The sequence below is a fragment of the Molothrus aeneus genome, chromosome 11 (genome assembly GCF_037042795.1).
Source record: "Molothrus aeneus isolate 106 chromosome 11, BPBGC_Maene_1.0, whole genome shotgun sequence".
Classification (NCBI taxonomy): Eukaryota; Metazoa; Chordata; class Aves; order Passeriformes; family Icteridae; genus Molothrus; species Molothrus aeneus.
The window spans coordinates 6,583,316-6,598,360 of record NC_089656.1 but is presented as its reverse complement, the minus strand read 5'-3'; the positions used below and the strand labels follow the sequence as shown (position 1 = coordinate 6,598,360).

General features: G+C 40.1%; 1 protein-coding gene across 1 annotated transcript in view; it reads left to right on the top strand.

Moving 5' to 3' along the window:
• Positions 1-15,045, top strand: part of ZNF536 (zinc finger protein 536) — a 288,662-nt gene that overhangs the window by 167,450 nt on the left and 106,167 nt on the right. Inside the window, exon 7 of the mRNA XM_066557292.1 lies at positions 2,457-4,037. Coding sequence (XP_066413389.1) covers positions 2,457-4,037 — 1,581 coding nt within the window. The remainder of the gene's footprint in view (positions 1-2,456; positions 4,038-15,045) is intronic.

Here is a 15,045-nt window from a genome sequence, read left to right as displayed (position 1 = left end):
AGTGCTCAATATAATTGTGTTAAAGATTTCCGTAAAGGCATAGGGGATGCTGAGGAAGAGCTTTTCAATTAAGAGGAGTGAAAATTCAAAAGTGAGAACATTTAACCCTGTAGAGTCTGGGACTTGCTTTTCACCAGTCTCATTATGTCTTAGGGAACACGTGAAGTACTTAGGTTGTGTCAGAAGTCACTAGTGCCTGCTGACAGTAACTGGTGGGACAAACATCAGAGCTGAAAGCAGCTCCAAAAATACTACAGTGATGCTGTAAACCCAGCATCACTGTCTGGCCCTGTTCTGACTGGCAGCACAGCTGTCAGAGTTTGCACACTTCCAAACAGCCCTGCAGAAATGCAAACAAATAGCCAGTGTCCTGTGTCCTCTTGTCCCTCTCTCAAAGGCCTGTGATGGGTGTGTGCAAGCTCAGGTGCCCACCTGGGACCAGGGAAGCCCAGACAGGTGTGTTCTGTCTCAGGCTTGTGGCTCAGTAGGAACTGTTTGTTTCTGTACAACTCCCACAAACACTGCTCCTTGTCAGTGGAGCACCAAAGCTTAATTAGGTGGTTGGGAAAGACTCAGAAATTCCATTGAAATGTTTAAATCTGATTTCTTCTGTTAAGCTGTGTGGACCAAGGCCTAAAGCACAAACCATGCTAATTACTACCTCTCCCTCTGCTGAGCACCTCTTGTTTGAGGTTCTGTGCTTTTCTCCTCTAAAAAGGTCGATTAATGTGGTTTATACCAAGCTCTCATGTCTCACCTTTTAGCTTTAGGATTACATGATGAATTTAGAATTTCCACTGCTGGTAAGGTGCTTCAGCCCTGGCTGGACTGCAGCAGGGATGCAGCCCCTGTTCCTGCCAGTGATCTCTCGCGCAGCCCTCTGTGAACCATGGCAGTGTTCTGGGCTCGCCTCTCATCAGTAAATTCCTGCCATCACTGAGAGGAGCAGCTTCCCAAGTATTTACCAGCCCTTCAATTATTTAAGCCTCTAGCTTAAATAACAGAAGTTTGAAAGCTTTTCAATTTTGTTTTTAGCAGATTTTGAGGTTATTTGAAAGCGGATAACTTTCCAGCTGGTTTGGTGAACTACATAATATTATACAGCATTTTTACTGTTGAGGAAGTTTTCAAAACAAATTTTTCCATTATACCATTTGGAGAGGCTTGCCTTTGTCTTTTGTATCACTTAGGAAAGCTACCTAGAAAAAACAGTTTCTTCTTCTTGCAGAGCTCCTTCATAGAAACAATTGCCAGTATTGACAGCTTGCAGGTGTTTCAGATTTCTGTCACTTTGAGAGAGGATTTCCATACTTTTTCTTTTATAAGAATTCTGCATTGCTAACAATGCTCTGCAAAAAATTTAGAGATACCTTTGCTTAAATGTAGATTCTTTTCAGATATGTCTTTAGGACTATATGTGAATATATTTTATATGTGTAAAATCTTCTGCCTCTTTGAAAGTATAGGAAGAACAATAAAAGTTTAGTATGGGCTTCAAATATTTACTTAATTCATGGAATTCATCTTATATGTTTTAAAACTCTATTCAAGCCAAACCTAGAAAAGTGCTTATGGTAGGTAAATTATGCATTTTACTACTTGAGCCTTAGAAATGTCATTAGGACAAAATTAAAGGACTGCAAAAACCAGTAGATAATACTAATTTCAAATACAGAAACTAAATATACTTTGTACTTTTTATTACTCAATTTCTTTTTACAGACTACTTTTTATTTTAACTATATGTTCTTATATGCTGCAATCATTATGTAGTGTAATGATATTAATATTTTATAGAATCTGTATTTATAGTTCTTTATTTAGAAACAATGCAGTAGGTCTGCAGATCTTTGAATCCTTCTGGAATGGTGCCCTCCAAATAATGATAAATTACTTGTGCAGTATGCCATTTGCTAATTATATCCATGATTTACTGCAGAGCAAGACTTAAATCATTCATTTCAGTCTTGCGTAACAGTGCCATAAAATTTTTAGGTTTAAAAATGGTTTCCATGTGTATAATTTAAACAAATTTTAGAGCAACTGTATACACAAAATATTGCAACCATCCATTTGTTACATTCTTTGTCTCCCTTTTTTTTTAAACTTGTACTTTTAATGATTACTGTGGTTGAAATTGTTATGCTTCATTTTCATAATCATAGCTTTTAATTCTACAACAGTTTTCTACATGTTAGATTAAGAAAAGGATGGCTAATTGTGGGTAGATACCATGTCATTCCTGAATAGCCCCACATTCTAGAAACCCATTTTAGAAATACTCAGTTTAAGAATTAGTCTTCGATTAAAGGTGTTTCCTTTTAAGAAATGAATTATTAGTACCAAGATCATCTTGTTTGTAAGCAGCTAATGCTGATTTTTTAATTTCTCCACTCATCCATAGCCCAAAGCACAGTTAACTCTCTTTATATTTTCCTCTTTGTCCGCACCTGTAGGTGAGAAGCCTTACAAGTGTCCACATTGTGACTATGCCGGTACTCAGTCTGCATCCCTCAAATACCACCTGGAGCGGCACCATCGGGAGCGGCAGAACGGAGCAGGGCCCCTCTCTGGGCAGAGTGCGAGCCAGGAGCACAAGGAGGAGACACCCAGTAAAAGCTCTGTGTTCATCAGGCCAGACATCCTGAGAGGAGCCTTCAAGGGACTTCCTGGTATCGACTTCCGAAGTGGCATGGTCTCACAGCAGTGGACGTCAGGAATGCTGTCTTCTGGAGATCAGCAAGGACAAGCAGTTGGCATGTCATCTGAAGGGTCTTCAGAAAATATGAAGGGTTCAGACATATCTTCCAAAGGAACACACTTCTCTGAACTTGGCCGTGCTTACCAGAACATGGTCGGGAATGGTGTGAACTTCCAAGGGTCTTTGCAAGCTTTCATGGACAGCTTTGTCCTAAGTTCTTTGAAGAAAGAAAAAGAAATGAAGGATAAAGCTCTCTCAGATCCACTTTCAGCAAAAGCTCTGGGCTCAGACGGTGGTGAGGAGAAGATAAATAGCAAGTCCTCACAGCGGAAAACAGAAAAGTCGCAGTACGAACCTCTGGACTTGTCGGTAAGGCCCGATGCAGCCTCCCTGCCAGGTTCCTCTGTCACTGTGCAGGACAACATTGCCTGGCATGGCTGCTTATTTTGTTCCTTTACAACTTCATCCATGGAGCTAATGGCTCTGCACCTCCAAGCCAATCACTTGGGCAAGGCTAAACGTAAAGACAACATCATAGGCAACAGCAAAGAGCAGTCTAGAGAGGTTTCAGCCTCAGTGAACAAAGTGAGCTTGCTCCCCTCCTCTGTGCAGTCCAGCAAGGAGGCAGGAGTTTCAAACATGCTGAGCCAGCTGGACACAGCTTCTGAGAAAATGACCCAAGGACAAAATAAAGAGACCCTGGGAGAGCAAAAGAGCGCTGCCTGGCCCAGCCACATGGAATCCACTTTTTGTAATTTTACAACAGACTTCTATAAGCAGTTCGGTGTTTATCCTGGTGTTATTGGCACGGGAACACAAAATTCTTGCACCAGTAATGAATCCGAAATAAAAATACAATCTGAAGATGACCCAAATATTCTGCTCTCTGACTCTGTAAATAAAAGTGCTATTGATGACCTTTCTGACATAGCTTCATCTGAAGATATGGAATCTTCCAAGGAAGAAAACATTGAAGATGAGGACATTGACACAGAACCAGATATTATGAATAAGCAGTTGTCTGCCCTAAATAAAGAAAGCAGTGAAGGAGGCGACAATATACAAAGTGCAGTCACCTCACAACCCACGCAAGGGCTCGTATCACCACTGCCACAAGCTTCAGAAAAGCAGTGGCACAGTCAGAATCTTCTCTCCTCACACGAAACTGCACAAGAAGTGATGAAACCCGAACAAGTTCAGGGTCCGCAGGTCCTGGAGAAGCAGATGAACATGTTGTCAGTCCTAAGAGCTTACAGCTCTGATGGCTTAGCAGCCTTTAATGGACTTGCAAGTAGCACAGCAACTAGTGGATGTATCAAGAGACCTGACTTGTGTGGTAAGTTTTAGACCTTCTTTTAGACCATTTCAGAAAACACTTGTGCAGAATCATGAAGCTGCTCTTTAAATATACTTAGTCATGTTTGTTAGTAATACATTTTTTTAAATGTTAAACCCTGTGGGCCAAATTCTTGTCCTATATGTGGTCTACTCCATTGAAATCAGCAGTGCTGCATGCATACTTAAACAGGATTTTAGAAAGAACCTGCTTTTTAAACTAGAGTAGCAGCAATATAGACTATCTGTGCTAGTGGCATCGGAAGGGGATACTTACTGCTTTAGCATACTCAAAGGAGGAAAAAGTTTTAAAAAATATACAAAATATACATGGTAACTTGCAAACTTTTCAGTATTTTGATATACAAACCCATGAAAAACACTGGATGCTTTGCCAAGCAAACCTTGCTTTCTCTCTTTTTTTTTCCCCCTTTCTTTCTTTCTTTGGAGGTGTGTTCAGTTACCACAACATTAATGAAATCAAAGGCCAAGTGCATGGAATGTGTCTACCTGTGTTGAATAGATTTTATTTTTTCTTTCTTTTATTTTCCTTCCCTCCTTTTCTTTTTTTAATTATAATTTTCTGGTTTGATTCAATGGCACACATGCAGTACTTGCCCTTGACCATTTTCACTATTCTAACTAGCAGTTGTGTAAATTGTGATTTGCCTGATTAAGAGTATGCCTCCAGGTAAATAAAATAACAACACTCCAAACAAATAAAACCACCTTTTACCCTTTCTAGTCTCTGATTTACAAAACTGCAGTTTTACTTCCTCATATCACACACTTCATATTTACAAGAATTAAAGTTAAATCTATTTGGAACAAATGAGATTGAGGATTTTTGGTTTTATTATTTAGCTCCTATTTTGTCAACATAGTGTTTGTTTGAAAGAGATTTTAGAGTGTAAATCCTTTGAAAACAATATCACTTTATAAAGCAGAGTCAGCAAAAGACACAAAAACTTCAGTAATGTTCATTTTATTTAACCTTCAAATTAATCAGAAAACACACTGTCAGAGCTGAATATGCATAATAAAATGTATTCAAGTTTAAAAAAAAAAAGAAAAGAAAATGTTATCAACAGTTTTAAAGCCTGACAATTTAAAATGAAACCCTCAATCTGCAAGCACTTAAAAGTGGCTCCCCTGGTTAACCTAAGGTTAGGGGGAGCTTTGTCTGATTTTATTGGCAGTGTAGATGCTCAAAGCCCTTTCCAGGCTCCTCCCTGCTTTTCCATCTGTATTAGTTGATGGAATAAAAAAATTCTGATACCTGCACACAGATTTTATCTCACTTGTATCCTTAGAGCATTGTGACTTCACAATATTGTCATTATCTGCCCATATCTGTCATTAAACCAATATCTGCCCAAGTATCCACGTGGCCTTACTTGTAAACTTCTGTGTCTCAGTGCACTAAGAAGCAATTTAGATAGTTGGAAATATTTCCAGATTCTTCAAAATCAGCATTTACATTATTGAAAAGAGTTGATAGTTGATTTAATTGACAGCAGGTAAAATCCTACTTGGATTTTTTTCCATTTGTGGAGTAAAATCAATTAACAAAAAAGAAAAAAAAATACAGCAGAGAAATTACTGTCTAAACAAAGAAGTTGAAAAAAATAGAAAACTAAGATTAGCTGCTTTGTGCAAAATATCTTTATACTTTTTCACAGGCACAAGATTTTTAAAACAACAACAGAAAAAAACTCTCTAATATTATTATTGAAATGAGGTCATGTTACTTCCATTAGTTTTTTGTTTCATCTTCCAATCAATTCAACAGACATTTTATGATAGCTTGAGTTTATATGATTTTAAAGACCATATCCCTTTCACAAGCTCTGCCCAGTGATAATGGATTTGACTTGAAGTATGAAGGAAAAAAAGAAACAACAGAAGCTTCTCTGTTCTACATTTTAAGCGTTTTTTTAAATCAAAAATGCAGTAGGAGTCCTTCTGTCTCCCCCCTCCAAAAATAGCTTTTTAAAATTCTTTTCTGTCATTCTATTGGTGTTCGCAGAACATAAGTGTAAAGGTTGATGTATTTAAATACATTATTTTATTTTTCTCAAGAACTCACAGAAAAGTGGATGAGTATCAGCCCCATGTCAGTAGCTCTTTTTTTTTTTTTGATTGGCTTGGACACCACCCACTTGAAAGTAGTGGTTTTGGGGGAGTTTTCATTTTTTCAGTGACATTTTACACTGTGAAATCACACTCCATCTGTGCATGTTAGTGTGGGGAATCCCACCTGATGTTTCTGCACTTGCAGATTAGCAATCAGGAGCACCCTGTTCATTTATTAGCCTTCCTTCCTTCCTTTCCTCCTGCACGAAGCCCATGACCAAAGTCTTGGTTCTCTTTGTCTCTCCCACTGCCTGGGAGATCAGAAAACTTGAGACACACCTCCAGCATCTGATTTCAGGGCATAATTCTCATGTTCCTTTTGTGTGTGGGGAGACTCCATGCATTTGTGTTTCTTTTTACAGCCAGTGATGTGAGTGTTGTTGACATCTCAAGAGAAAACATTGATGCATTTGATAACAGTCCTTGCACACTCAGAGAGCAAGGCATAGTGCTCTTTCTATGGTCAGAATACAGAGGAAATAAAATTGAAATAAAATATTTCAGCTTCAGTAAGCTGAGATTGCTTCTTTGGCTGGCCACGCTAATTGAGTTGAATTTCTGGCTGCCTAAAAACAAGCTGGGGTATTCAGCAATCCATGTGGATCGTTTTTAGATGGCAGATTTTACCCTAAGATAGTAGGTCAGTTTTTAAGCAAAAATCTTGGCACAAAAATAGTTTTGTTTTTAGAGGAGAATGCCTCCAACTCACATTGTTGTTTCAGAAAGTCACTGCACATGTGGAAGCAGCCCTCAGTTTCCCTGTCATGAAGAATGAGAGAGACTGATGATGTACACATAATTCATTTATGCTCCTATCATGCTTCAGGCTGCAGGGATGAAAGACACAATTAGGAAAGAACCATAATTACTGCATAATAAAGAAATTTTCATGTCAAAATGCTACTGAGAAAAAATCACGAATTTTGTAATATTTCTCCTTATACAGCAGAATGAACAGAAAGAAAAAAAGAATGTAGATAATTTTAGAGTTACTCCTGAACTGTACTTGGTTTTGGAGTCTCAGGTGATTCTACCTAGGAGTGGATCTTGTTAATGTTGCTGGCACTCAGTTCCTAAGAAGAGGACAGGTCTTTCCTTGCTGATTGGCAGCAAGTAGCCCAGCGGGGAGGGGAGGAGACCCAAGGTCCATGGCTTGGTAGCTGTCTTGAGCATCTATGTACTCTGCTTTCACAGCCCTTGCTGATTTGACAAGTTAAGCTTGGAGGTTCTAGATCTATTTTGTATTTAAGTTTTGAAAGATCTGTTTTCCTTTCCATTTATGCTCTTCTCTTTTTCTGCTTATCTTCCCACACACATGTAGTTGCATCACCATAATGTTCTAGCTTCTGTTCCAATACCTTAATTTACTTGTGATTTGTGCACAAGGCCCTTTATGACAAGACCCTATCCCTTCTCTCTCTCCTCCCATTTAAATTTCTCTGCTTAGTGACCAAGATGGTAAAATTTCTCTGCTTGCATTTGCTACTTGGGAAGTACTGAGGCTTTCAAAGGAGAGCTGATGGGCTACAGAGCTACTGGCCAGATATAGTCCTGGGTGTTAGCTGGCTGCTTAATGGGTTAGTGCTATTGAATCCACACTTAATGATGTCCAAAAGTATTAGTTCCATGTTGTCTCTAAATCTAATTTGCTTCCATTCATGCTTGCTTTCCTCTGCAATTAGTGCTGTTTTCTCCTGCACAGGCTCCACCCCATTATCACTTCTTTCACTGTATGAAAACAGGGCAGGGCCCCTCTGATACATGGGAGCAGCTTTGGAGTTCTGGTCCTGCAAAGGGCCGAGCATTTTCAGTTTCCTTTGCAGCAGAAAGCTTTCAGCATTGCACAGAATTATTAAAATGTTCAGCATTGTAACTTTCTGAAATACCTTCCAAATGTGGAACTGCAGCGCAGACAAGAGGGCTGGGCAAGGGGAAGATCAATTGTGGCAGATTATTACAGCTTTATTGTCACATAATTATAGTGCTCTACCCCAATGTTTAACTAGTGAATTTAGTTATTGTAAATTGCTTATTGCCACAGGTGTCAAAACCAAAAAGATCATAATGCTAACCCCGTCAGAACTACCACCAACACATGAAACACGGAAAAAGATTTTTAATTATTTGTGATGACTTCACCTGAATCCTTATGGCAGAACTTTTAAATCACAAAATCCGTATTAAGAAGCAAAGGCCTGATATATTCAAGCTCTAGGACAGCTCTGAGGCAATGGAAGGTCATCCTACTGCAGCAAATTGTAGCACTGCCCATTTACAATATCATGTAATGCACTTAAGGAACGCTTTGTCCGGATCTGCAGTTGGAGGAGTAACCAGAATATTCTTTTCCTTCAAGGCAGAATGAAATGATATGGAAGTTTTACAGCAGGCTTTTCTTTACCCCATTATCGTGCTTTTGAAGAGGTTTCTTAGTTTCAGTTAGGAGGTCCAAGGCCAGCTTTTAGAGTACAAACTGTTCCTCTGAGCAGGAGATCAGCACCTCAGCCCCCGCCTGGGTTTCAGACACACTTCTGGATGTCACAGTGCCATTTGCATGGCAATATCAAACCAAACTCATATGGCTTGCTTCCTTTTTTTAATTAACTGGGAATGCCAGTGATCCAGTGAAGTTTGTGTTGCTGGATAAAAGGGCTGGTCTGTGAATAGCATTGTATTTGCCAAATGGTTCGCTAGTCATTTCAGTACAAACAAATGGATGGTGTCTGTAAGTCTGCAAACACTGTTGACATTTAGCCTTGTTTATGTTACTTTCCTTTTGCTGCATATTTTTGGCTAGAAGAGATACTGTCTGAATCAACACTGACTTCCTAAGCAGAAGCTAAGGGCCCAGTCTTGCATCCCTCATTCCTGATGAGTAGCACTACTTACATGACTAAGGATTGCAGAATCAGGTCCTATGTTTATTTGACTTTAAATTTCATTGTTATTTTCATGTAATTTAATTTGATTGTATTTTGTTGTATCAGAAATTGGTCAGGTGACAAGTTCAGTATCACCATTTTGTTTACTGTTGAAAACTTTTAGTTCTTACCATTCTTCATACTGTGGTGTGACATTCCCATTCCATTTATGTTTCTGGAAATTAACCCCTAAAATATCTGATACAGCTAAGTGCTGCGTACCTCCTATTCCCAGAGAGACTGGAGGCATTCAGTCCCTCCTAGCACCACATCTGAAAGGGGGATTGTGTTTGCAAAAGGAGGCCTTGGTATGTGCCTTGATTTCAGACATCAGTGGCCAGCCGCACCAAGGCAAATCCCTAGCACAGAAAGGCTTTTCTTTTCTTTGCAGAGACAAAATAATGATGTAAGCTTAGAGCTTTATGATTTTTGCTCTAAGTTTCATCTCCCAAACAATATATTCTTATTATTTTTGTCATATCCAGGTCAAATTTAAATTATAATTTAGGATTAGGCAGAGGCATAGAGATGTTTCCAGGTCTTTCCAAAGTGAGACAATGCTCTGGTTTGTGTTTTGGTTGAGGAATATACATTCTTGTGTCTGAGGTATAGTATTTCCTATAACTACTCATAAACATGAGCAATTTAGACATTCTTGTAAGTCAAAACTAAGTGTACGATTAATACCTATTATGAGGCCAATTTTAAACAATTAATTTGACAGCAATTATAATTTTATGTTACAGGCTTTCAGGAATAAATAACCAAATTCATCTTTGTAATCTAAGGAACCTAGGATATCTTTATGCAGAGATGATCTTGTTATGCACAGTATTGCATATCTGGAATTTCTGAGTTTTGCTCCCACCTATCTAGATGCCTGTAGTGCCAGGGATAAATAATTACCTGAGGCTTATTAATTGTATCAGCAAAGAAAAAAACATATATCTTAAGTGTAAGCATTAATATATGTATACACAATACATCCACAATATATAACAAACCATCATAATAGTACAAAAATAGAGGTCCTGAATATGTTCTGTTATTTATGTGTTTGGCAAGCTTAGGGAATGGACTTTAGTATGAGTGAAAATTCTCTTAACATTTTTAAGGTTATTTATTGTCATTTCTATTTGAGTTTTTAATGGTCCTGTATTTTGTAATGCTTTAGCAGGAAAAAATACTGTAGTTATCTTTTTTCATATTCTTTAAGCAATATTTCTAGCTTAATATATTGTGCCAGGTTTTCCAATATTAACCAAGAAGACAGTAAAATTCAATGAACAGCACTCTGACATCCACAATTTAAAACCTGTGATTGAAGTGAAATGTGTAAACTTCTAGTGGGTTATCATGTGCTTTGGAATAGAGTATTGTTGGAAGTAATTAGAAAATATATTAAGGTTTCCTGGTAATGAAGGTATGTAAGTTTTAATAATTGTTGCTTTCTGAATAAGTGTCAAACTATATCTTTAAATGTATATGGAGTTACAAGTTAGGTCACTTCTGAATGGAATGTAAAACAATACTAAAATGCTTCAATAACTTATCTCAGTGTTGCTAATAAAAAAAAAAGCTGTTAACCATTAGTGCAGTTTTGAGTCATTTTGTTTAATTCAAGAAAACTCTCTGAGAAACTGTTGTACCTTTTGGTAGACCAAAGACCACTCATGCAATCCACAGTTGTTTGATGCTTTGAGAGGAAAACTCTACAAAGCTGCTTGTTGTCCTTGTGAATGATATTTATGAAAAATCCCATCTTTTAAGGCATTAGAATGGTGCCATGTATGGTTAGGAAGGTATATAAGGGGGGCAGTAAGCTTGTTTCCTCTGTCACAGAAAATACCTTGGGAATGTGGGAGCTGTTTCTCCTCTGTCACTATTAAAATCCAGTAGAAATTTTTGTGGAAGGCACTGGGTTGAAAATGAGCACTGTGGGTGGATTAAGTGTGTAAATATCAGTGCCGGGGTGAGTCAAATACAGGGTTCTAGTGCTGCAGCTGGAAATGCAGACTTAGTGAGTCATGGGTGTGCAAGGCCTGTCCCAGTGGACAAATACAAGGAGCATACAGAAAGAGTGAGTGATCTTTCTTGGGTAATCCTGCCCAGCCTTACTGAAGTCACAGCTCCAATCCTGCAAATAACCCTGAACGCTCCTTTGGTTTCCCATGGGTGAGCATCCTGAGAATAGCCTCCCTCCCCAGGCCCACGTAGGATTCTCCTGAGGTAAAGCAAGCTTAGGAGAAGCAGCAGCCAGCCTTGCCAGTGCCAGTAGCACCACCCAGGTCCATGGTAAGTGTTTCCAGGATGGGGTCCCTGACAGGTGGCCCGCTGTCCGGAGCACCGCTGAGCATGCAGTGGGAGCTAAAGGAAAACATGGCTGGGGCTCCCGGTGTCACGTCTTCATTAATGCTCCCCCTTCTGAATAGCATATTGGTACTTTTTATTTATTCCACCAAAACACCATGAGTCAGGACCTGACATTTTAGTGTTCTGTGTCATACTGAGAAAAATCTGTGGTTCAGCAGTAGGACAATTATATTATTTTGGAAGGGCTAGAAATAATACAGCATTTGTGAGACAACTGTAACATTTATCCAGACTCAGTGTGACATTGTTCTTCCTTTTATTTGGAGAGCACTTCCAAAAAAGTATCAACTAGGAGCACAGAAAAAAAATACAAGAAAAAGTGGCAATTATGAATCCATTTAAACCCCCATTGGGTATAATTTCATTTTGTGTAGTACCGTTAGCTATTCCATGCCTAAACTTCTATGCAGTGAGCTGTGAATATAGTCCTTATTGTCCTGTGGGCAATATGACTAAGGAAAAAATATCTCTGTATTACAATGGAGCATTTGTCTGAATGGCATAACCTAAGGTCCATAACATCAAATCTAAAGTTGTAATTATACAGCTGCAGTCACACCACTCAAGTGAAGGCTGTGTCAGCACTTGCATTATATAAGGAATCCTGTTTTCAAGGGTTGATGAGTCATATGCAAAAAACATTTATGACTAAACAATTGTTCTGATTGTTCTGAAGCAACATCTAGGTATGGGCCTTTCCCCGTAGGACATGGTCATATCTTCTGCAGTATGCCATGGCGTACTTTGTTAATGAGTGTCTCTTTTTTGAGCTTGAAAATTGCCTAGAAAGTTTGCGGGTTTATGCAGTCTGATTATTGTAAAAACATAAAGTGGGACAAAAACCTAGGGTGGCCAAGGTCTCCAGTGACAAGGATTGTAACAGGTGAAATTTGTCTTTCTCAGAAATTATAAAATTTCAGGGAATTTTTTCCCCAGTTTGTCATCCATGATTTTGCCTCAAATTCTTGGACCTGAACACTCCCTTAGAAGACCTGGTCACAGTTTTTGTTTTTGAGCTGTCTTGAAATCGAGCCTCTCAAGCTCACAGTAACTGTTATTGCCATTTGAAGCAGCTGCTCATTTGCTGGAGAGGAGCAGGCAGGAAAGAGGTTTATTTACAACTGCACCACAGAGGTGAACCAGGAGCACTCTGTACCCCTCCCACATCAATGACAAAGGATTACACTTAGGATTGAAACCAAATACTGGGATTGAGACCAAATACTGGAAACCACAGCAATTTTCCTACTACATGAAATTTCAAGATAGGTACAGTGGGTGTGAGTGATTTCAGCTAAGAGAGGCTCCTGCCCAGAGCAGTGCCATTTACAAGCAGGTGTCCCTGAAGCCACCCCCATGTCAGGCATTGCACCCAGGCTGCCTTGCCTGCCCCATTGTCCACAGGGCGAGACGAGGGCCAGCCAGTTCCTTTAAGCCAATCTCCTCTGATCCGGGGCGTCTGTAGCGCCCTTCCCTGCATAGAACAGCCATTGTTCAGCTGCAGAGCAACAGTGGGGTAGAAAATAGCATGCCATGCTGGGGATCAGAGAGGGAATTGTTCCTTAATTATCTCTTACTGAAGGAAAAACCCAAGGCATATCCCGATATGTGGCATGACTCTGTCAGAACACAAGTCTTTTAAAAACGATTTGGGGAGGGGGGGATCCAATTCAGAAGCTGGCCATCCTCACTTCTCCTGCAGGTCTACCTGTGATTCACTCACTGACCATGGAAAGAAATAAGTTTTCTGCTTTGGATTCTACATTACGAAATGGAAAATAATAGTACTTATCTCCCTGGTAGGAGTGCTGTGAGGATAAATGAATTAATTAATGTTTGTAAAGCACTTTGAAGATGAAGAACATTATATAAGTCCTCAGTGTACAAAAGCTTCCTTCTCTGACATAACTACAGTAAGCTATAAAAATTTCCTGCTGAAAATAAACACATGTTGCAAATAAGGGTGGGGTGTGTACATGGCTGTGGTGCCCCAGCAGTGTGGGTGAGCCTGACTTCCCAAGCAGCCCAAGAATCCATCACCAAAACCTCTCTTACCCCTGCCCGTGGTACTCAGGGCTCTCTGCAGCAGCTGTGGCATGCTTTGACTATAATATCTTTTCACCAAATCCATGAATTTTTACCTCAGGCCTCTTTGGGCTGAGCTGGCAGGTTTTGGTCTCACCACATCAGGCCAGCCCCAGCCCCGTGTGCCACCAGCACAGGCGATGGCTCAGCAGTGTCTGCAGGGCTGCTCCCTCCCCACTGCTGCTGCAGCTCCCCTGTGTGAGCAGCTCCCTGGTCAGGACTGAGGTCTTGCCACACTGTCTGCCACAGTTTGTCCCTCTGTTCAGGGCAGTGTGACTGGTCCCCATGGTGCTCAGAAGATCCTAGTCTGGTGGCTGAATTGGCTCTTGTGTGGTTTTTTATTGAATGTCAGTGATTTCAGTTCACAACTTGGAAGTTAAAATTTTTCTTGCCTGTTATTCAATGTCCCCATCCTGTGTTAGTCCTTGCTCCTTTTTTTTTTTTTTTTTTTAAATTCAAGCCAGGAACTGTGTTTGACCCCAAAATTCTCACACGAATAACAAGGCAAATTAAGAGGATGCAGGGAAGAAAAACCAACAAAAAGCCATATAGAAATGGGACATTTGTCAAGAGAGACATATAAGAAAAGGTTTGTGCATTGAGATGAATAGGTTAAAGATGAAATTCAGGATTTCTTTGGGGCTCTCCTCAACTCACAGCTGCCACACAGATCAATTTCAGAACCTCAGAAAAAGGCCACCTTAGCCCTGATTGTGTCTCATTTCAATTTTCCCTTTGTACACCTAACCCTGTTCCAGTCTGTGTGCTTGGTTCTCCTTTAAATCCTTTCAGATTATGCTTGTTAACCTGTTGCTGGCTCAGCCTGCCAGCTGGAGTGCAGAGCAGAGCAGTGTACTGCTCCTGGGGGCTGCAGAAACCCGCCCCATTCCCCCACTGCTGGCAGCTGAGGGCTCTGCTCTCCCTGCTGGGAGTTTGAAGATGGTGACAGCTTTTACCCAGAAAAGTTTGCTGCCATGCCATGTTGATCCAGATGCCAAACACACCGAGACACATCACCCACACAACCAGATGTCCCCAAACCCTGGCCAGCACCAAGGAGCACCCAGTGGTGCCGCTGAGTTTTCCATCCCGCAACAGCAGAACTGTTTAATAACGGGAGGGCTTGTGGGTGTATTCACTAATCATTATATAACTGTACATTGGGGTGAAAAAGAAGAAAACAAACCAGAAAAGCTTTCCCAAAGGATAGAGGTGGGAATCCCATTAACATGACGGCTCCCTCTTTAGTTGCCAAAATGATTGACAGCAGGATAAGGTCAGAAGATGAAAACCAAGCCATGGGGGACAGAGCAGGGAGAGGAGGGGGCCAATCAGTTGAATAAAAAACTGAGTGTCAGTGCTGGGGAAGGAGAAAACCGACACTCCCACTAGAAAAATCCTCACCCTCTGCTCCCCTACTGTTTGTTTGGGGAAAATGCTGCAGCTTAATCAGAATTATTTACAAGATAATGGTCCATTGTTTGTAGTAAGACA